General features: G+C 44.2%; 1 protein-coding gene across 1 annotated transcript; it reads left to right on the forward strand.

Moving 5' to 3' along the window:
• Positions 1–305: 305 nt before the first annotated feature.
• Positions 306–17,466, forward strand: BAG3 (BCL2 associated athanogene 3). The gene is made up of 4 exons (XM_030452927.1): positions 306–650; positions 11,685–12,038; positions 14,150–14,530; positions 16,134–17,466. The coding sequence occupies exons 1-4, from the start codon at positions 480–482 to the stop codon at positions 16,908–16,910; spliced, it is 1,683 nt and encodes a 560-aa protein (XP_030308787.1). The 5' UTR covers positions 306–479; the 3' UTR covers positions 16,911–17,466.
• The last annotated feature ends 2,898 nt before the right edge of the window (positions 17,467–20,364 follow it).

Genomic DNA, 20,364 nt, shown 5'->3' on the forward strand with positions numbered 1-20,364 from the left:
CGGACAGAGCAGTCAAGCAGCTCTGACTTGTGCATCTACTTCTTCCTTACGCGCGGCCCCGCAGAGCAAAAGCAACCAGGACCGCCCGGCCCGCTCCGTACCCCGCCGTGATGCGGGGCTGGGACGGGGCTCTCGGGCAAGACCCAGCCCTGCGGAAGACCTGTGCGGGAAACCCGGGGTCAGCGGAGCCACGCTAGAGACACCCAGAAGTTTCCACCGGCCACCACCACCTCCTCCTCCTCTTCATCGTCCCTCCCCCCGCCCTCGTCCCTCCTCCGCCGCCGTTTCCAGACACTTCCAGCCCAGCGCCTCCGCCCCCCCCGCCCCGCGGCGGATAAAGCCGCCGGCCCGGCGCCCCCGCCCTACTCTGGGCACACGGACCGGCACGTCCACGGGACTGATACCGCCACCAACCCCCGGTACCGACAGACATTTTCCCCCCCCCTTTCCCTACCCATCCCGTAACCCCCCGGCCCGCCATGAGCGCCGCCGCGCAGCCCCCGCCACCGCCGCAGATGGAGGGCAGCGCCGAGCCCCTGCCCCCCGGCTGGGAGATCAAGATCGACCCGCAGACGGGCTGGCCCTTCTTCGTGGATCACAACAACCGCACCACCACCTGGAGCGACCCGCGGCTGCGGGCAGCACCGCAGGTACGGCGGGAGGCAGCTCGCAGCCCTCCCCAGCCCGTCCCGTCCCCTCCCCGGGGGGGCGGCCCGCGGTGGGGCGAGGGGTTTGGGGGGAGGGGGGACGGGGAAAGGGGGTCCGGGTGGTGCCCCCCTCCATCGCATGGCAATGCAGTGAGGGCAGGAGCTGCCTTTTGTCTCTGACGCACTGCAGTCCCTTTTTTGTGCATTAAATCATTTGATACCTCGGCCTGTAATGTTTATTTAAAGTTGGTTTAAGTCCACCCGGCCTGCCAGGGCAGACGTGAACCTTGACTTATTTTTCAGCTGTGAGCAGCCCAAATGATGAAAAAAAAAAAAAAAAGAAGAAACCCAGCAGCCTTGGACTTTAATTTGTCAAGTTTTTTCTTCTTTTTTTTTTTTTTTTTTTTTTTCCTTGGTCACAAACTACCTCAGTAGCTGTCTGGTGTGGTTCTTAAGCATGCTCAGGGAAAAGCCGTATCTTAGTCCAAATATGTCCATGGAAGGAGAGGCTCGGAGGGGAGAGCGGCTGTGAATCCGTCGGAGCCCTTAGGAATGGCCCTTTTCGGGGCAAATTCTCTGGGTTTTGGGGCATGCAACCTCGTGACCCAGGCTGGGATTTTCCCAGTGTAGGTAGAAAGTACTGGAAACTTGAGCCGAAGTAGAAGTAGCTTGGTGGAAACACGATTCCGAGGGGGTTTTCGTGCCACTTCTCCACCCGCAGCATCGCTGCAGCCCGGGCCCGCCGGCTCCCCCTGCCCCTCCGCCGGAACCGGGGCTGGGCTTGACCCCCCCCGGGGCCCTGGATGGGGGAGAAACGGGGTGGGGGTGGGGGGTGAAGGGGAGCCAAGGGACCCCAGTTATATCTAATTTTGTGCTAAACATGAGAAAATAGGCAGAGGTGGGAGGAACCGGTCGTCTTCGAAATGTCTCTTCGACGTGAGGCGACTTCTTTCCTCCAGTAGCCTTCCGTAGAACCGGAGGATCAAAGCAGTCAGTAAGTGGGATTATTTTAAGAACTTCCATGTGTCTTAAAATAGTCACTGCCACTTGGTGAGTGCAGACCGTGACTGGAAGGTCGGTGTGAGAGCAGCCGGGTGTTGAAAAGAAAGGGACGCACATTTCTAGCAGAATTTAACTCGCTTTTCAGCGTTTGGAGGGCTGTGACATTTGATCTCCTGAGTAAAGGACACAATTCGAGTAATCATACAAAGAGCTCTTGCAAAAAAGTCTTTGGATAGCGTGGAATGAGAGCAAAAAGTGCTTCGACTCCTTTTGGGTGGCACCATCTTCCAGATTTAACAGGGCACCTGTTAACACTCGCTGTTATGGCAATAAAAGTAACAAATAGTGTGTTTTTTATAACCAGAAAACGCACTTGAGAAGAAAAGGGAGCTGTTTACTCAAAGGCTTTTGTTATGGAAATACCACTTGAAACCGAGGCATTTAACAGCGAGGTGACATTGGGTAATTGTGTGCAAACTGGGTTCTGAAGTGCTGGAATGGATCAGGCTCTGCTCCAGTGGGTGCCTGAAACAACATAAATTTTCACCTTGATGTGAAATCTGTGGGAATGAAAAGTGCTTTTTCTTATGCCAGTTTGCAGGGGTTGTCATGAGTTGAAGAAACTACACCTGCTTTTGAAAGGCTTCTGTGGGATACACTCTTTTCCAAACAGGAAAAATCTTTCACTGCTGCTCCTTGTAAACAGGAATGTGTGGATGTTTTGGGATTGTTCATTGAGAGTGAGAAATGCTTCCGGAGTATGGAAAACCGGGAATTTCTGGGAGTTCCTGTCTAATGTTCACATTAAAAGCCCTCCAGTTTATAGAAGTTACTAGGAGATAGAAGTTGCATGTAACTGATCTCCTCCTGCCATTTGGCAAAGCCCTGAGTTAAGAATATCTGCTGAAGGAATTAATGGGCAGCTTCTGAAATTGTTTGTGTCTTAAGTACCAGTGCTTTTCACAAGGACAGGTACTATTTAGCAAATGAATCAGAGGAATCAGGGCCAAGGAAAGCATTTCTCTTCCGAAATAATGCTTGCCTAGCTAAACATTGCCAAAGAAAACACATCACCCACTGACATTAAATTTCAAATCCAGGAGTGACTTTTAAAGACATGAGACATTTTTTCTTAACCAAAAGAGGTTGGAAGGACAAAATCACAGTTGTTGGCAGAAAGAGAGGCTAGGTATGAGCAGCTCCTGATTTCCCTCATATTCTGTCTAGGTCAAAAGAGATTTGGGGGTTTTGGAAGAGATCTGAGAATTGCAGAAGTGGACTGGCTTCTGGCATCTTTTCAAGGATGATTATACAAAGATGCAACTTGAAGGAACTTTATTGCTGCCTTGCTTTTATTGAAATGAGCTGGTGAAACTGGTCTTTAACTCTTATACCTAGCAATATTCTCTCTGCTTTGGGTATTCTCTTTCTGAAGGGACCTAGGCAAGAAAATGAGGGGTGACATGGCTAGTGGGCAGTGAACAGAGGACAAGTCTGAAGCTAACTGAGCTTTTCTAGCTAAGTAATTTAGCTTAATGATAATAATGAAGTCCTATTTCTACCAAATTGTTGAGCTTGCTCTTCTCACTCCAGGCCTGACATCAGTGTAACCATGCTAGCTCTAGTAAACTGTACCAGATACATAATCAGGTAAAATGAGAAATGGCAATTCTAAACCCATGGCAGAGCCATTCTGAATCAGCAGAACCAGACCTTGATTTTCCATTTAACAGTATTTTAGATGTGCTCATCAATTCAGGTTGCTTTCTGTTGTTTTCTGTTTCAGTCTGGCCTCTTTCTTGTAACCCAGATGAAGGATGGGTGGCCTTCCTTGGGGTGTTCCACTGTTCCCTGTATGAAATCCTTGCAGTACAGGGCTGGACTAGGGACAACTTCCTGATCAGGAGCCAGAAAATCACTTACTGTACTTCAGTGAGAAATAAGCCACGACTTTTCAAATGCCTGAAAAACACTTAGCAACAAAACCTCTTGATAGACTAATGGTTTTCTTCCAAGTGTCTAATTAGTGAATATAAGACATTCAAAGGATGAAGTATAATCAATACTGTGAAACAAGTATATGCATAATTTGGCTAAAAAGTGCAGTGTCACTCTTGTATCTTTTCCTTGGTAGAATTATTGATTTCCTATGCTTACCTATTGTTGGTATTTTCTGTGTTAATTTACAGGATCCCAGCTCAGCACACTTCCTGCAAGATGGCCTCAGAATGTTCAATTGTTTACTTGGTATTCCCCAAAGTGTTGATAAAAATAGATTATATTTAAAGAAGAAAACAGGAAAAAAAAGGCCTGTAGAAGTATTTTTTTATGCCCCCTCTGTATGTCATTTCCAGAGGCAGAAAACCCAATGGGAAATACTGCAACTAAAAATAGGCCAAAGGAATTGACTGTGCAGGGATACACTGAACTAATACTGCAACGATCGATAGCTCACTAATGCCTTAGGTTTGAGTTAAAAGCTGTGCCAGCTAGCCACAAAGTCTGGGAGCAGGCATAAAAGTGATGTATTGGTTGCAACAATGACTGTGCAGACCTAAAAAAAGGAAGAAAGAGCCATCTTAACCCTTACTGATGGTATTTGGGGGACAGCTACACCTACGTTCCCATCCTCACCCTTCATGACTGTTGCATCTCTTTTCTCTCTGCTTCCCCAAATAAGTCTTCAGTCACTTGATTCCCATCTCTTTAGCAATGGACTTATTTTTGACCACTGACTTCTCATGTCTGAGTTGACTGAAACCTCCTTGGGAGACCAAATTAGAAAGTTCAGTACAGCTTCTCTGAAACCCTGCATCTTGCAGTGCTTCACATCAGTGGAAGGGAATGCAAGACTTGGTGAAAATTTTGGTCTTTTTTACCTGCAGTAAATGCTGAGACATGCTGATGTGCATTCTGTTGCAGTCAGGTTAATAAATCAGTCACTGGCTTAAAAAGGTCCTGTATATTAAAGGCATAATTTGTAAGAATTTATTAGTAGGGGATTTTTGGAGTCCAGATTCCCCAAAGCTGCTTTGTGTAGTTATTTAAAGCCCCCCCTCCTTGATAGAACGTGGTAATCAGAGTTTACTTATGGAGATACCAATTAATCTGAAAATGAGGTGGATCAAATAATTGAGAGGAACATGAAGAAATGAGACTGGGAATAACATGGCAGTGTCTGGGCAACCGTGGAAGGGGAAGAGCAGGGAAGGTCTTGTGTGTTCTGTGCAACTCCTGACACAGCATCCCTCTTAACCTAAAGGAGAGAGGAAGAATACTGGTGCAGGTGGCAGAATTCTTACCTAGGATCTGTATTTTTAACACTCAGAAGATAGAAATGGGCAGGATTTTCCCATAACCACATGGCAAAACCAGAATTCTTCCCACTTGAACCATGATAGGACAGGGAGCAATCTGATCTGCTTTGGGGAATCACTTCTCTAGGGAAGCTCTGCCTTTACCTTTTGATGTGGCAGCTCTGCCCGCTCTTTATGCCAAGTAAAACACAGATATAAACCAGAAGAAATGGCATGTTCACACAAATTACATTACTTAATTGCAGACAAAAAAGGCTGTATCTTCAGATGTGTTGCAGAAGCTGTTGGTTTGATTTTATTTCTTGGTTTAATCCGGGAAAATGAGACACAGGGTGATGAAGTGACTTGTCTAACATTGCCCAGTAGGTCAGGTGGCACAAAAATACATTCTTTATGGCTGATTGCAAAGCCTTTTAACTGATAAAGTGCAGTGTAGCCAGTATTTTTAGTGTTAGAAAATGGTGCTTGAAGGGAGTGGTCAGAAAAATGCTGTGTGGAGAATGAAATGTAGATGGTAGACCCTGACTGTAATCTGTGAGTTTCACAGCTGACTCTTAAATTCTTATTTTCTTAAATACTTATTTTCCTTTCTAATGGGACATTTTTTTTGCTAATTCTTGAGGGTGGTACTTTACCTCCATGTTTCAGATGTCTGGTTAGAAGCTACTGGCAGGAAAGCAACAGGCTGTCCACCTGCTGCTTAGGTAAGCAGGCAGTGCACAGAAATAGCTGAATAAAGTGTGTCACTCTCATCACCCATGGCAAGGGTATTTCTGTTAGCTCTCTGAAGGGCTTTTCTTTAACCCCCATTCATTAAAGCTCTGCTAAGAGTGTGCTGCTCTTCCTGGCATTCATTGCTTCCTTCTCTGAACATGTTCAGCTTGGCCCATTGGATGATCTCTGTGCATGGGCCAACTTCCAGTTGTTGGGCATGAAGTGCAAGTGTCATCGTGTCTGCTCCTCATCTTAAACCTAAGAAAGAGTCACCTTGGTGATGAGAAAAGAAGATTAGGAAAACAAGATTGGTCTGTTAGATTGGCTCACATTTGCTCCAGCAATGTTCCCTCTTCTGGAAAGCTTAGATTTAGGTTTTTCCCTCAGTTTTTAATAGCATTTTTTAATTTCTAATGACATCATTGGGCTTCATCAATTAGAGCCTGCGTTAATGTAACACTTGTATAATGTGACATGATAATTACAAGAGAGAACAAAAGGCTACTTGCCTACACCCATGTCTGTTAGGAAATCAAACTCAGCATCCAACAAGTAAAACATCAAAAGCAGCTTGATGTATAAATGGGTTACAGGATGGGACCAACACAACGTTCTACTGAGACAGCTCATGCAACCAAGCTTATTCATGGTTTCCTTCAGTCATTAGCTAATGATACCTTGCTCAAATGGCTATGTGCTCAGTGCATATATTTAAGCATCAAATAGTGAGTAAAAGAATAAGAATGTGAAAATCTTTGGTGGCTGAAGCAGGGCAGGAGGGTGCTGTGGGTCAATGCTGAGAGCAAATCACTCCCCACCTTCCCACTTGGGTTGCTCTCTGTGAAGTATTGATGACAAGGACTTTATGGTAATGTTGGAACATTAATATATGCTGGAACACAAAGCACTGCTGAGCAACTTTTTGGTACTTCAGTGAAGTTACAAGGAATATTTGGATATTCCAAATGGTTTCTGTCAGTAGCAAAACGAGTATAGCAGTTCTGTTGTGTCTAGTTAATGTAGTAGAGGATGGGGAAAAAAAAGCTTGGCCAAAAGTAAAATACAAGCAGGTGTGGAATCCAATTCTAATGGTGAAAATTTTGCCTTTCCATGACATAAAATGGTATTTTTTTTCCCTTAGTAAATAGTATTGGGACTCCATTCTTAGATTTGAATAGTAGGTATTGCTGTGTTTTCTTGGTTATTTGTGACAATTTCTGACAAAAACCAGATTTGAGTATACATGCAAAGAAAGCTTAGTTGTATTTCAGTCACTTGTTTTAGCCACGTTGCTGTATTCTGTTGTAGTAAGAACAAAATCATATTACTTCCTTCTTCCTAAATATGTAGGATCCAGGCTTAAAACCAGATTTTGTCAGACCCTGCCCTTTTCTTAGTCACTGGAACAATAAGGATACTTTTATTTGCAATGTTACCTTTACTGCAGCAGTTTAAAAGAACCATACTGAATTCAGAAGACTTTTGTTAGCAGGCAGAAAGAGATATTTCATCTCTTGGTAATGTTTCCAAAATTTCTGTGTTCCTTTGTTAGTATTTACAAAGCAAGAACAATTTAAATATTTGTACTGCTGCTCTGCAAGAGCTCCAGAGGTGCTGTGTGTGTACAATACATCCCTGCTTTAGAGAACTGAATTTACTGTACTACAAAAAATACCTGTACAGGTCAAGAAAAATGCAAGAGTGTGATGGCAGCAGAACTGGCTTCTCACTTCTTTTTCTTTCAAACCACTTTAGTAGAGAAGGAATGAAAAATACATTATGCAAGCAGTCTCAAAAGGAAGATTTCCAGTTGTGATGCAACTATCCAAGTAACGTGTGTGTGCATACAGAGTATTTTGGCAAATTTAATTCTGCTGGTAGAGCCATCTGGATGACTTCAGTGGCAATTGCTCACGTCAGCAGTGACTGAATTGGGAGGGTTCTCTGTTTTCAGTCTGGAATAACACTTGAGCAGTCACTGGGGCACATTAGGAGTGATGCCACCGCTATCCACCCTGGATACAGCTGTACTGGGAGTTTTATTGCAAGGTTATGTTACTTTCTTGTTGTCCCTTTTTTTCATTCCAATGGCACAGCATCAGGACTCACTTAAAGTCTGAGCAAGTTTGAGGATTTTAGCATCACTCCTGACCGTGCCCTTCCCATGGGAAGCCAAGAGTAGGATGTGGGGGTATGAAGTGGTTTTTTCCAGTTGCACAACTTGTGCTGGCTGCACCTTTATTTATCATGGTGATGGCCTCACAACAGAGACATGTGCCCTGGTCCAGAGAGGTGGGAGCACTGTCATTTCTCCTGAGCAGAATTCCCAGCATGGTTTGGCTGTCCCACTTGCAGCTTGTTCAGAACCCAGCGATGCTTTTCTTGCCTCATTTGACCCGTGATGATGACTCCTTTACTCTTACTCAGCACCTCCTGGAATGGTGGAGCAGGTCTGAGTTTCTCCTGGTGTTTCAGGATACCTGAAATGTAGGCTAAAGCTGCTGTCAAAATTTCTTGAGCTGCTCTGGGGAGTTTTTGAAATTTTTGTGCTCCCTCCCTTCTGGCAGTTCTGTCTCTTAAATATAAAATAAGTCTATGATCCCAGCTGGGATTCCTGCAGTGCTGACTGGCAGTCCTGCTGCTTATGGGGAAATTCATCTGTATTCTGTTAAAGGAACTTCTTGTTTCCATGCATGAGGGGAAGGGAAATTGATTTCAGTTTTCTAATGCAGAATTCTGAGCTGGGTTCCTGTTTTTTATACGTAAGCAAAGAAGGATGATAGACTAAGGTTTCTCATTTATTTATTTATTGCTCAGATCTCTCTGGGCAGATTTCTGTTAAATGTGAGCTCTGGGCTTTCTCAGGTAACATGTTTGTTACTGTAATGAATAAAAATTGCATTTGATAAAAGGTAAATGAAAACCAAAACTGGCCATTTTTGGTCTCCTGTCCTTGGATTCAGAAGGAATCCAAGGATTTCTTCTCTGCAGTGTTTTCCAGAACTCAGTTCCATTGCTTCCCCTTCCTGCAGTGTCTCCAGGCACACCTGAGCTTCTCCTGAGGTCTTCCAGAACCTGTTTATCCAGGCTGGAAGCACAGGCTCCCTTGCAGAAAACAAAACTACTTTGGCTGAAAGCCTGCCCATGGGGGTAGCAGGATTTCTGTGCACTGCTTTTGCTTGATTTTCACTAAAAACAGTCTTCAGACACTTGGCTGTCACCTGCCTCATGGTGTCATGTCTTAGCATGTGGATGTTCATGGATGTATGAAGTGGTGGGCTGAGAGGGAAGAGAAAAGAAGGAATGCTGAGGATGTGGTTATACAACCTGTCTAGCATAAGAAACCATTTATAAAGTTAAATATTAATGAAGTGTTGAAGAGAACAATGTGTATCAGGAAGAGCAGTTGTGATGAGAGCACCTTTCCTAAATCTGATCTCTCTGCCTCACGAAGGACTGTGGAAAAAACCAAAAGGGATGATGCATTTGTTCCTTTACTGGGGGCTGCTCCAGTTAAGAGGTAAACACACACAAAAAAAAGACCTGATGGCAGGAAAAAACCTTGACCAAGCTTGATATCCCAACGATCTGCAGGAGCAGCACAGGTTTTCTGAATCTGTAAGAATAAATGACAAACTACAGGCCAAAAGCTTTACTGCAGGTATAAACTAATTATATGAAAAAGTAGTCCATTCTGGTTGTGTTTTTTTTTTACATTGTTTGAAAAAATACTCCAATCTGGTTTTAGTTTTTTAGTTGTGGTTGTTTGCGGTTTTTTTTCCCCTGCTTCTTTGGTAGTTCTTACCAGGCTTAAGTTACAGAGGCAGATTTCTCAGGTTGCCAAAATGGTTCAAAACAAAGGCAGCCTCAAGGGTCTGAAAATGAAGATAAGGTAGGAGAAACCTGTGATCATATTCCTAGGAGGGGTTTTGATGGAGGATGGGGGGAGTTGGATGCTGTCTGTCTGGAAGCTTTGGCCAAGATTTATCATTGTGGATTAGTCCAGGAGGTTTATCCCAAAATGGAGCAGCTCAAAACATGGCAGACCCTTAAAATGCCAAGAGAGGAGCTGGCAACTAATCCCTTTGGGCAGATTTCTTCTGTGGAGCAGAGCAAGTGTGGCCAAAAGCCTTCTCGTGTCAGGACATCTGTAGGTGCTGCTGGCCCACCCAGCTCCTAAACCCTTCCCAGCCCTGACCCTTCTCCCAGGGAGTCTTGACAGTGCTGGAAGTGAGTGAATCTCCTTTTTATAGCCGTGGGAGCTGTGCCTGTGGGTGGGCTGGCTGGCTGGGAACTCTTGGGTTACACTCCCAGCCCCACCGCCTGCTCCCTCCATCAGGGAGAGCGCGCGGAGCAGCTGGGGCAGGCGGGGCGCAGAATGCACAGAGTCAGCATGGAGTGGAGAGGTGTTTCTTCCTTCTTCCCACTGTTTAATCATCGTTTTCCCTCCATGCTCAGCTCCATGAACCCCAGGAGACATTTGGCTCTGACACGGCCTCGGGTTGTTGCTGGCTGAGCGCACCCCAAATTTATTTGCCGGCCAACGCAGTTTGGTGGCTGAGTTGCAGATCCCTCCAGATCCTGGGAGGGAGGGGGTGGGATGGCAGCTGGAAGTGCTGGGGATTAGGGGTTGTGTTGGTAGGAGGTGAAGTGGGAAATGGTTGTTGGGCTTTGAGGTCCTGGAGCCCTCAGCCAGCCTGGATTCTGCAGAGGAACCGTGGATTCCCGGTAGGGTGAATCGCAGATGAGTCATCTGTCGGCAGTGGCTCTCCGTGCAGACCTTGGTGTGAGATCATCCCTGTTCTGCAACTGGAAAAGCCAACTTCCAATTACTTCTCTGTGCGAACTTTCTAGGCCTGGCTCTCCTCTCTGCCTCTTTCAGAAGTTTTCTTTTGTTTGTGGATTTGGGGTTGTATTGAGTAAAAGGAAATCCGACATCAGAGCACGGACTTTGAACTTGTTCCTTTCAGTTATCTTTATTTTATTAGTTTCCTTAAATTGTAGCCTTTAGTCTTGGCAGCATCGTTGCTTACAGGAATTCTCAGGAATTATTCTTTTAAGGGGACACTCGTACGGGAAGAACACTCAAAATCTGGTTGGTGAAATAGTTAATTCTTAATGAATTACTCTGTTAATGCGTACAGAAGCGACATGAAATACTTTTGCAGCTTAAACACCCCTTTAAAAATAGGGTGCCCAACACTTGCACCATATGTCCCCTTATTAAATTCTCCCCTTACTGAATAATGACATTACCCTCTGAATGACAGAGGTGCTTGTTATATGATCTGACTTAGAGATACATCTGGAACTTGGCCCTTGCGGGACCTCAAAATAGAATGACCGATGCAGGAAGAACTTACTAGAGGACTTGTGAGGGCTCTCAGTACAAACCACTTCCACCCTTGCCAGAGCTTTGACATTGTCCAGTGATCATACTCTGGTGACACAAGGTTATATTTTATCTTGCTTTTTAGCATTTTCCTTTTCATTTTATCTTTCCCTCTCCTTTCCTTCAGTATTTACTGCAGTGGATCCTCCTGTAGCTGAAAGGGAGTATTAGTGACTTGTAGAGTCAGTGGGAAAACACCACCAGCAAACGTGCTTCTGGTGGGGTTAGGCTTCCTTGAAAGTTCCTTGTCAGATGTTATCTGTATCACTGAGTGGGTTCTCAGAGGTGCAAAGGAAATGTCTCTGGTCCCACAGGCACTCGTTTGGAATCTGAAGGGGAGGGGGTAGGCTGGTGGTTAAGGCAAAAAATGCTAAGTTAAAAATGCTGTTGTAATTAGGCAGGCATTTTAAAAGCTAATTTGGTATTTATGAGAACTAGGGTGAAAGATACCTGCAGGCATCTTGTAGCTGCCCTGACAAACCCAAGAGGGTCTCAGCTTCTCACACGCAGCTGATACCGCTTTGGGGACAGACCTTTAGGGCAGCTTTTTCTCACCAGATATATTGACCCAAGCTACACCAGCAAGTGCTATTTGATGTTTTTAACTTCTAGGAGAGCCAGTCGTCAGCAAACGGTCCATCTCGGGATAGCCCCAAGCCACCAGCAAGAGAAGGAAGCATGGGATACCCAAAGCTCCGGGCTGGCTATATTCCTATTCCCGTCATCCACGAGGGCATCGACGGCCGGCAGCAGCACCCCTGCTTCTCTGCTCCACAGCCTGGGGTGCAGAGATACAAGACAGAAGCTGTCCCTACCACGGTGCAGGTGCAGCCCCCTCTCAGGGGGGCCTATGCCAGCCCCGAGTCCCCTCCAAGGGGACCCACAGAGGCTTCTCAGACAGATAAACAGTGCGGACAGACAACGGCAGCTGCAGCAGCCCAAGCGCCGGCAGCACACGGACCCGAGGTAACTCTCCTCAGTTCTGCTGGGGTGTCTTTGCTTTGGGCTTCCTGGTGTTCATGACCTGAATTCCAGGCGGGTAGCTTATCCTTCAGAAAGGCAAACTTGCCCCGGGATGACATTTTCCCAATACTTGCAGAGTATTAAAATGCAGGAGCGCGCGGTCGCAGCGGCGGCGTAAATACGTGAGGCTTTTCCAGCTTTGCCCACTTGCATTCTGAAATTCCCACTTGCAGGGGAATAGCTTCTGCAAAAAAGGTCCTGCAGCAGTGAAGGATTGGTTAAGGTCTATACCAGTTCTTCCACAAGCAGAGGTTGCAGGCAGGGCTCTTGTGTTCTGCACCGTGAGTCAGAAACGGAGGAGAATGAAGTGAGGTGAAAAAAAAATTGCCAGGCAGCTAACAATCCCTGGCCATTTTAGAAGTTGTACTACTGAGATCTTGCTTTCTGCTTTAATACTTCATTTGTGCTAAGTAGTACACATCTATACTAAGCAGTATATATGTATTTTTATATATATTCCCTTTAAAAGGGAATTGTGAAGTATTTTTGTCATTCAGTGGCATGTTAAAATGTTATCAAACTATGAACTTCTTACTAAAAAGTCACTTTGCTTGTTTTACCTTTCAGAAGGTAGGGTTTTTGGTTTGTTCTTTTTAAAGAATTAGTAGAATTGGTGATCTTGTAATATGTGGAAATCCCAGCCTCATTTTTATTCAAAGTAAGACGAGCTGGAAATTCTGCCTTCACCAAAATGAAAATATCATCAGGTCTGTAATTCAGCAGCTGTGGCTTTTTCTCTGAAACCTGCTTGGAGTCTGAGCAACATAATTTAAATTCTGCAAGCATATTTCTCATCTGACTTGACTACCAATGCCTTGTCCATGCAGAAGCAGCACAAGAGGCTCAGCTTCTCCTTCTCCCATCACTGTACAGTGTAATTTGTGCACGCAGAGTGGCTTCAGGAATGTGTTTTCTGTGCCTCTTACTGAGGTTCTCTGAGATAACTGCTGAGGAGCTCAGAATTTGTTGTTGGAAATGCAGGCAGTGTGGGTGCCAGCTGACCAGAGCCTGTGATTGTGCCTTTAAATCTCATGCTGACAAGGCCACCAGTAGTGGCAGTGACAGGTACTATAATTCAAAACAGAATTTATTTGATGATTTATTTCTTCATTTAAAGCTTGCTGCTTCATGGGCAGCTGAGCTGAGCAGTTCACCAGCACCAAAAGAGGGGTCTTGTTCCCCTTCTCTTTCTTTGCTTGCCCTTCTCTTGCCTCTGGCTGTGTTGTCCTGCTCCAGCCTGACCTGGGCTTTCACTGAGCTGTGTAACAAACCCAGCAGGAAAGAGTTTTCTTCTCTCTTACTTTAATGAGTGAAGCTGGTCAGAGAATAGCCTGACAGCTGCTGGAGTGGGTGCAAAGTAAGTGAGATGATGGATTGGCATAGCAGGAGGAGGGAGGGGAGCTGTGAGCAAATGAGCTGCCTTTCCCCAAACTGCAGCCTCACAACCCAGAACATGGTGGGAACAGGATTCTGCTGTGAGCCCACTGCTCATTCCTGCTGACAGCAGGTCTGGGATAGCCCCTGGTGCCAGGAGGCCAAGGTGCTGGAAGCTCTTGTAGGGAAGTGGGGACATCAGCCATATGAGCATTGCCATAGCCTTCTAGCAAGTTACATGCTCTAAAAACACCCCCAAACAAATAAAATCTGTTAGTGTGAGCAGGATCAGAAGTCTAAATGTTGTGTGGCTCTGTAAGGAGTTTGGTTTTGTCTCCAGCATATAATTTGTTTGCTTAACTTGAGTTTGCCTCAAATTCAACAGGTTTAGACAGGAACAGCCATGCAAAAGTAGCAAACATTCTTACTGAGCATCCACTCCCTGCTCATTTGAGGGCTGGGAATGCTGTAGCTCAGGTTTCTACTTGTTATGCTGATGTTCTCTCACAACTTCTGTGGTTTGTCTAGCGAAGCCTTTGGCCAAAAAAACAAGGAAGTGGGTCCTTTGCATGCCGGAAACACGATTTCAGTTTCTATGACTGCATCTTTTCTGTTTGGAAATGAAAAGTACTGTGAGCACAAAACCAGGTAAAATGTAATAATTTTGTTTCCCATTGCAGCCTCAATCTCCTGGAGGTTCTGATTCTGCAGCGGGTTCCCCGCACTCCTCTGGCAGACCCAACGCGGGAAGCCACCAGCTTCCTCGGGGCTATATCTCAATCCCTGTGATCCATGAAAACGTCCAACGGCAGCCAACCCAAGTGTACCACCAGGCTCAGAAGACACATTACCCTGCCCAGCAGAGCGAGTACCAAGCCCACCAACCCGTTTTCCACAAAATTCAACCCGATGAGAGGGAGCCCAAGGCGGCGCGGGCGCAGTCTCCCTTCCGAGTGTCTCCCAGAGGCTCCTCCAGCCGTGAAAGTTCCCCGGCCAGAGTCACCACCCAGATACAGTCCCCAGCTCCCATCAGAGTGCAGACAGTTGTAGACAGACCCCAGGTATGTACAACGTGGAAGGGGATTTACCTGGAAAGTGTTTTTTTCAGTGTAGCTTGAGCTGGAAGATGGGCTTGTGCTAAGAGGGTAGGGAAAAGTCTGTATCAGGGCTGTGGTGGAGTCTTTGGGTCACTGAAGTGTGATCTCACACACAATTGGATTTTCCTCTTGTCACAGTATAATTGGGTGTAATTGCACTGAGGTCACCGATGTGGTGTTAGGTTGGTGTCATCTGTGTAAATACACCTCACGGATGTCTCAGAACCATTTTGGATGGCATCAGAGGCACAGAGTAATTTTTGGTAATGAAGAAAAATGATCAGCAGAATCTGGGCTCAGCTTTTTATTTTAGAATCATAGAATAGAATCATAGAATCAGCTGGGTTGGAAGGGATCTCTGAGATCATCAAGTCCAACCCTTTTCCTGCATGAAATATGCTCATGCTCATAGAAGATGTTGCTCATTGAACATTTTTTCCTCATTGAAATTCTTGCTGAAATTACAGCTAAAGGCTACTGGGAATTTGGCAGCTGTGAGTGTCTGGAAGGGGTATGTCTAAAAACAAGTCTTGGTTTCCTTTCTGCAGAGATTTCACATTGAAAATGATAGGAGAATGACCTAAGAATTAGATCAATAATTTTTTAAAAACAGGTGCTAAGACAAAACAATAAGGGTGCCAGATTTCATGGCATATTCTAGGTTATAATGCTAATTTATTTTCATGGGTCAGAATTTGAGGTCCCTAATTAAATTTTACATTTCCTGGGTAAAGCAATAATAGATTATCAGTGAAAGTTATTATTTCTTTGGCTTAAGCATAAATGTAGATATTTTAGTTCAGCCATCTACATCTATGAGAGCTGGATCAAAGTACCTTTCCAAAACCACTGTATCTTTGCACAATTAAGTGATGGGGGTAGCAGGGGAAGAAAAATACAGATCTCATGAATTCCAGTTTTCTGCCAAGATTTCAAAACTAATCTCCATTTAAAGAGATTTCTGAGTTGGTGACTCTTAGATCTGTAGTAATCCAGGGATTGTCCCTAATCACTGCAGTGTAATAAGATTGACATAGTAACCTCTGTGCACAAATAAAGATAAAATCAGTGAAAATAAGCACTATAAAAAAAGGAATGTCCTGAAAACAGGATCCAGGATGAGAAGAGCCCCAGATGTGATTAAAACTAGTGAGATAGTAAGGTTTCCAAGAAACACCAGCTCTCAGTGAAACAGAGGAGGAAATCTTGGCCATGCAGCAGCCAGGTACAACAAATCCTGCTGACTGGAATTGGCTCTAAGGTCCTGTGTTACAGAACTGCTTGTAGGGCTGATTCTAGTGAGCATGGGCAGGATTTGGTGGATTGAAGTTTAATGCCTTTCAGAGTTCCTATGGGCCTGTAATCTGCAATAGCTTGAAAGCAGCTGAACTCCTCAGCACAGTGTTTTTTTATTGTAAAACAGTAAAATGCAGCAAAGCACAGGAAAAATTAATCACCTGGCGTGTGAAAAAAGTACAGAAAATAGAATGTTAGCTTGCTTGTTCTGTAAAAGGAAATAAAGAGGATTGTTCACTGTATCTCAAGACAAACTTGCCTTGCTTACCAGGTTTCTCAGCAACAAGTCCCACCTCAAGAGCCACCAAGACCACCCCCACCACCTGAAATCAAACCCGAGAACAAGGCGGTCCCACCACCACAAAATGAGGTGCCATCATCATACATCCCAATTCAGGTCACCCATCAAGAACCAAATCATAAACTACCACCTCAGAAGCCTCCAACCATGGCAGAGAAAGCTGATAAAAAGGCTCCCTGCCCAGCTAAGGTTATTCCCCCACAGGAAAAGCCTCCTCCTGAAGAAGCAGCAACAACACCAAAGACAGTGGAACCGGGAGAGCCTCCCAAGCATCCTGGTGTTCTGAAAGTGGAAGCAATTCTTGAGAAAGTACAAATGCTGGAGCAGGCAGTCAACTCCTTTGAAGGCAAGAAAACTGACAAAAAATACTTGATGATTGAAGAGTATTTGACCAAAGAGTTGCTAGCCCTAGACTCAGTCGACCCTGAGGGTCGTGCGGATGTGCGCCAGGCCAGGAGAGATGGGGTAAGGAAGGTCCAGAACATTTTGGAAAGACTTGAGCAGAAAGCAGAAGATGTCTCAGAACCAGTTCAAGTTGATGGACTTCAGCCAAACTTGCCAGAGCCTAAGCCACCGCAGGAAATCATGGAGATTGAACCTGTGGTTGTCAAGAGCAAGGGAGATACCACTAATAAAGATGTTAAAGAGGAAAGCAAAATGGAACGACATCAGCCTGAGACTAAGGAAGAAGTGTTTACCAATCTCACTACCACGACAAACACATCTAATAATCCAACTGAACCATAGCCCCGTGCTGAAATTAAAATCTCTCAGACTTTATAACTTAAAGTGTGTTTAAATGAATTTTAATTTGCATGCATTTCCAGAGCTCTTTTCAAATGGTTTTTAATCAACGTAGCAGCTTGGGACACAGTAAACACTTTGTGGGGGAAGGAGGGAGTTAGAAAGGAAGTAATGCATTTATCCTTTATTCTTACACTATGTAAAAAACATGTTTCAAAAATAAACCCTGTACATTTAATCACTTTAAATCAACTGAATGATAAAAAAAAAAAAAAGAAAAGAAACCAAGCAACTACTTCAGGGTTACTATTGATGCGTGTTGTTTAGGGTGTATTCTCCTGCAGGTGATTTTTGTAAAATCAGGGCCTGCATTGCCAGAATACCAGTCCTTCTGTAAGTGTAGCCACTCTTAACAGTAATGTTTTTATTTTTAATGTTCACAGTTGGGCACTTTAAGTAATGATGGCTAGAAAGTGTGTAAGAAACTGTAGGGGTATTTATATGTGTGCAGGACTTTGATGCTATATTTTAAGAGGGAAATAAAATAATATAGAAGCCTGATTTAGTCTTGTGGTTTTATAAGATGGAAATGTAAGAGTAGTAATTGGTTTCACTCTTCTAAACAGGGATTTTCTTTTCAGTACACTATTATATTTGAAGTCTGACAGTTGCCTTTCTCCATTCACTTGTCCTTTCTGATGTCATTGCTGTGTGACAGATGTGGATGGAGGAAAGAAATTGGTTTGGCATTTCTTTTTTCTATTACTTTCTTGTTTTTTTTTCCTCCCTCTGCCCTCCCTCGGAGTCACCATTTAACAGAAATGTTTGTAACATTAAGAAATCTCTATCTACTGCTGTTTTTCTGCTAGGTCATCAGCCTTTTGCTCAGTAACTACCTAAAAGATTCCAGCCAACACCACTTTGTATTTATAGAGCCACTTCAGCTGTGTCCATGTACAATGAAAGCAGCAGAGCCAGGCCAGAGGAGAACAAGGGAGGGAGGGAATCCTAATGGAGCTCCAAAAGTTACCTTTGTAACTTTGTAAAACAAAGAAGTCTTTTAGGTTGGAAATCAGATTTAAACTCATCTGAAAACTTTAAGAGGTAGATTGAGAGTGGTTGTCTAGAGCTGTTGATATTCTAAAAGAACACCATAGCATGTAAATAGTAATGCAACAAATGTTCTGAAATAACATTCTGTTATTCTGCTGAGCTGCAGGGAGAAGGTTGATGCTTTCTTTAGTTTTATTTTGCTAATCAACACCATCTTTTTAAGAACACATCATGTTTGGTAACCAGTGGGCTTTTGGAGCAGTACTGTATGCATTCTAGCAGAAGAGGTGTGAAAGTTCAGCTGCCTGCATAATTCTTGTATGAACTCACCTCAGTGATGCATTCCTCCTGCAGGGTTACATCTCAGTTGAGGACAACATCTCTGACATCATACAACAAAAATACCCTGAGGAAAATCAGCTGTGTGTTCTTACAGTTAGGCTATAAGCAAGGTCTGTGGGAGGCCTGAGGCTGTCTCTGGTATCTCTTAGCAGCCCACTCAAGTAATTCAGATCAAAAAGACACTATTAGCTAAGATGGCAGTGTGGAAATTCAGATTATAGTCATAAAAACATGGTATTTACAGGAAGTTACAATGGGTGCTATCCTTATAAAACATGTCATCCTCTGCTAATGAAGCCTGATTCATGTTTTTCTGCTCAGTGTTGTTTAGAGCAGGTGGAGCCAAATATAATTACAACTGGGGATTTTTTTGTGTGTGCTTATTTTTATTTTTTTTTTTGAAAGAAGCAAAACTAGAGATAGATTTATTTACATTCTGTGAAGTGGTACTTTTCAAAGTTGGTAATCAAAGTCAGTGCTATTACTGCAGAATTTGGTATCACTCAAAAGGAAGGAGGGTTTCATGATCTGGCCTAATAAGGGAAAGCACATTTGGCTGCCCTGGAGCTGCCTCTCTGGAAGACTCTTGCTCTGAGTCATAGTCTCTCTTTGTTTCCTCTGTTGCTCAAGAGTAAATTACACCCAGGCCAGCATCTATGTCTTGACACATCAGCACAGCCACAAATTCTGCATAAGGGCTGGGAGGAGGGAGTAACCAAGGAGGAAGCAGGTGAAGGTCCCCACCCATTCCCTGTAAGCTCCTGACCTGCTCTTTGCTTCTTCCTTTGCAGTGCTGTGGGCAGCTGGCAGAGGAAAAAGATTGTTCATTAACTTGGATTTCTGCAGTACAGTACTAGCTGGTCTGTGGCTGGAGCCTGGGTGTGGAAACTTGGCTTTGAGATGCAGGTGGAAAGTACTAAGGGTGTTAAAATGGCAGTGATAAGGATTGCATTATGTGGCATTGCTTTTCAGATACAGCCATGGGCACCCAAGGTGTGCAAGGTGAGCAAATAGACACACTGCATTGGCAGTAGCCATTTTAAAAAGAAAATGTCCCAAAGGTTTTAATAATAATAATAAAAAAGCTCCCTTTGCTCATTTTGACTCAATGTCAAGCCTTTATTCAAGAAGCAAGTAATGCCCAAGTCAGTGAAGGACACTGTTTGAATTCATTTAAAGTAGCAAGAGAGGTAATAAAAGCCTGTGCACAGAATCACAGTAAAAGCTTAGGCTATATTCTGATTGCACTATCTTGTTCAGCTAGTGATACTATAAATGCCAGGAGTGGCCTGTTCTCTATATTTAAACTATCACAGCAGCAAGGCATTGTGTTTCCTATAAATATAGCATTTTGACTATTTACACACAGCCAAATCATCCCATACTCTGAGGAAAGGCAGGAGAGAGTTACCCTGACCCCAAGGGCATGTGGAGACAAAACCAGGGCACTCTCTGGTGTCAGATTCCTCTGTTTCTCCAGGGGGAGGTACAAACCCTTTATCTGAGTTGTGCTTTACTTCCAACTTCACATCAGCTCAGCAGTGCTTGCAGACCCTTTGGGGAAGGACAGGAGTACAAAAACTCCACTTAGAAGGGAGGAAATCAACCCAGCAAAGGCAGGTGATGGCCTGAACTCCAGCAGCAAACTTAGGAAAGCCCCTCAGGGTCAGTGTACTTGGTGGAGACATCACCTGGCATTTTCTACTTTTCAAAATGTTAGTGGAAATAATAAAAATGATTTCTCATGGCTGGCATATAGCTGCTAGAGGACAATGGTTAATCAAGGTATGCTTATGAGAAGGTTTTAATTTGCTTGATTTTTAATCTTCCTCCTTAGGTGTGTATGTATTGATCTTTTAAAAGATGCAAATAATGAATAAAAGACACTACTACATCATGAACTAAAAGAAGATGTACACAAACAGGGTAAAATGGGCTGACTAAAGGGGTACTTGGGCAGTGACTCGTGCTGTTGGCCCTGTTGGTTCCTAGTAATGAAATGCAGGTGTCTTAAAAAACTAAAATCTAAAAATCTGAAACTTTTAAAGCCTTTAATACTGGA

The sequence above is a fragment of the Calypte anna genome, chromosome 6, assembly GCF_003957555.1.
Source record: "Calypte anna isolate BGI_N300 chromosome 6, bCalAnn1_v1.p, whole genome shotgun sequence".
In the NCBI taxonomy this organism is placed as follows: Eukaryota; Metazoa; Chordata; class Aves; order Apodiformes; family Trochilidae; genus Calypte; species Calypte anna.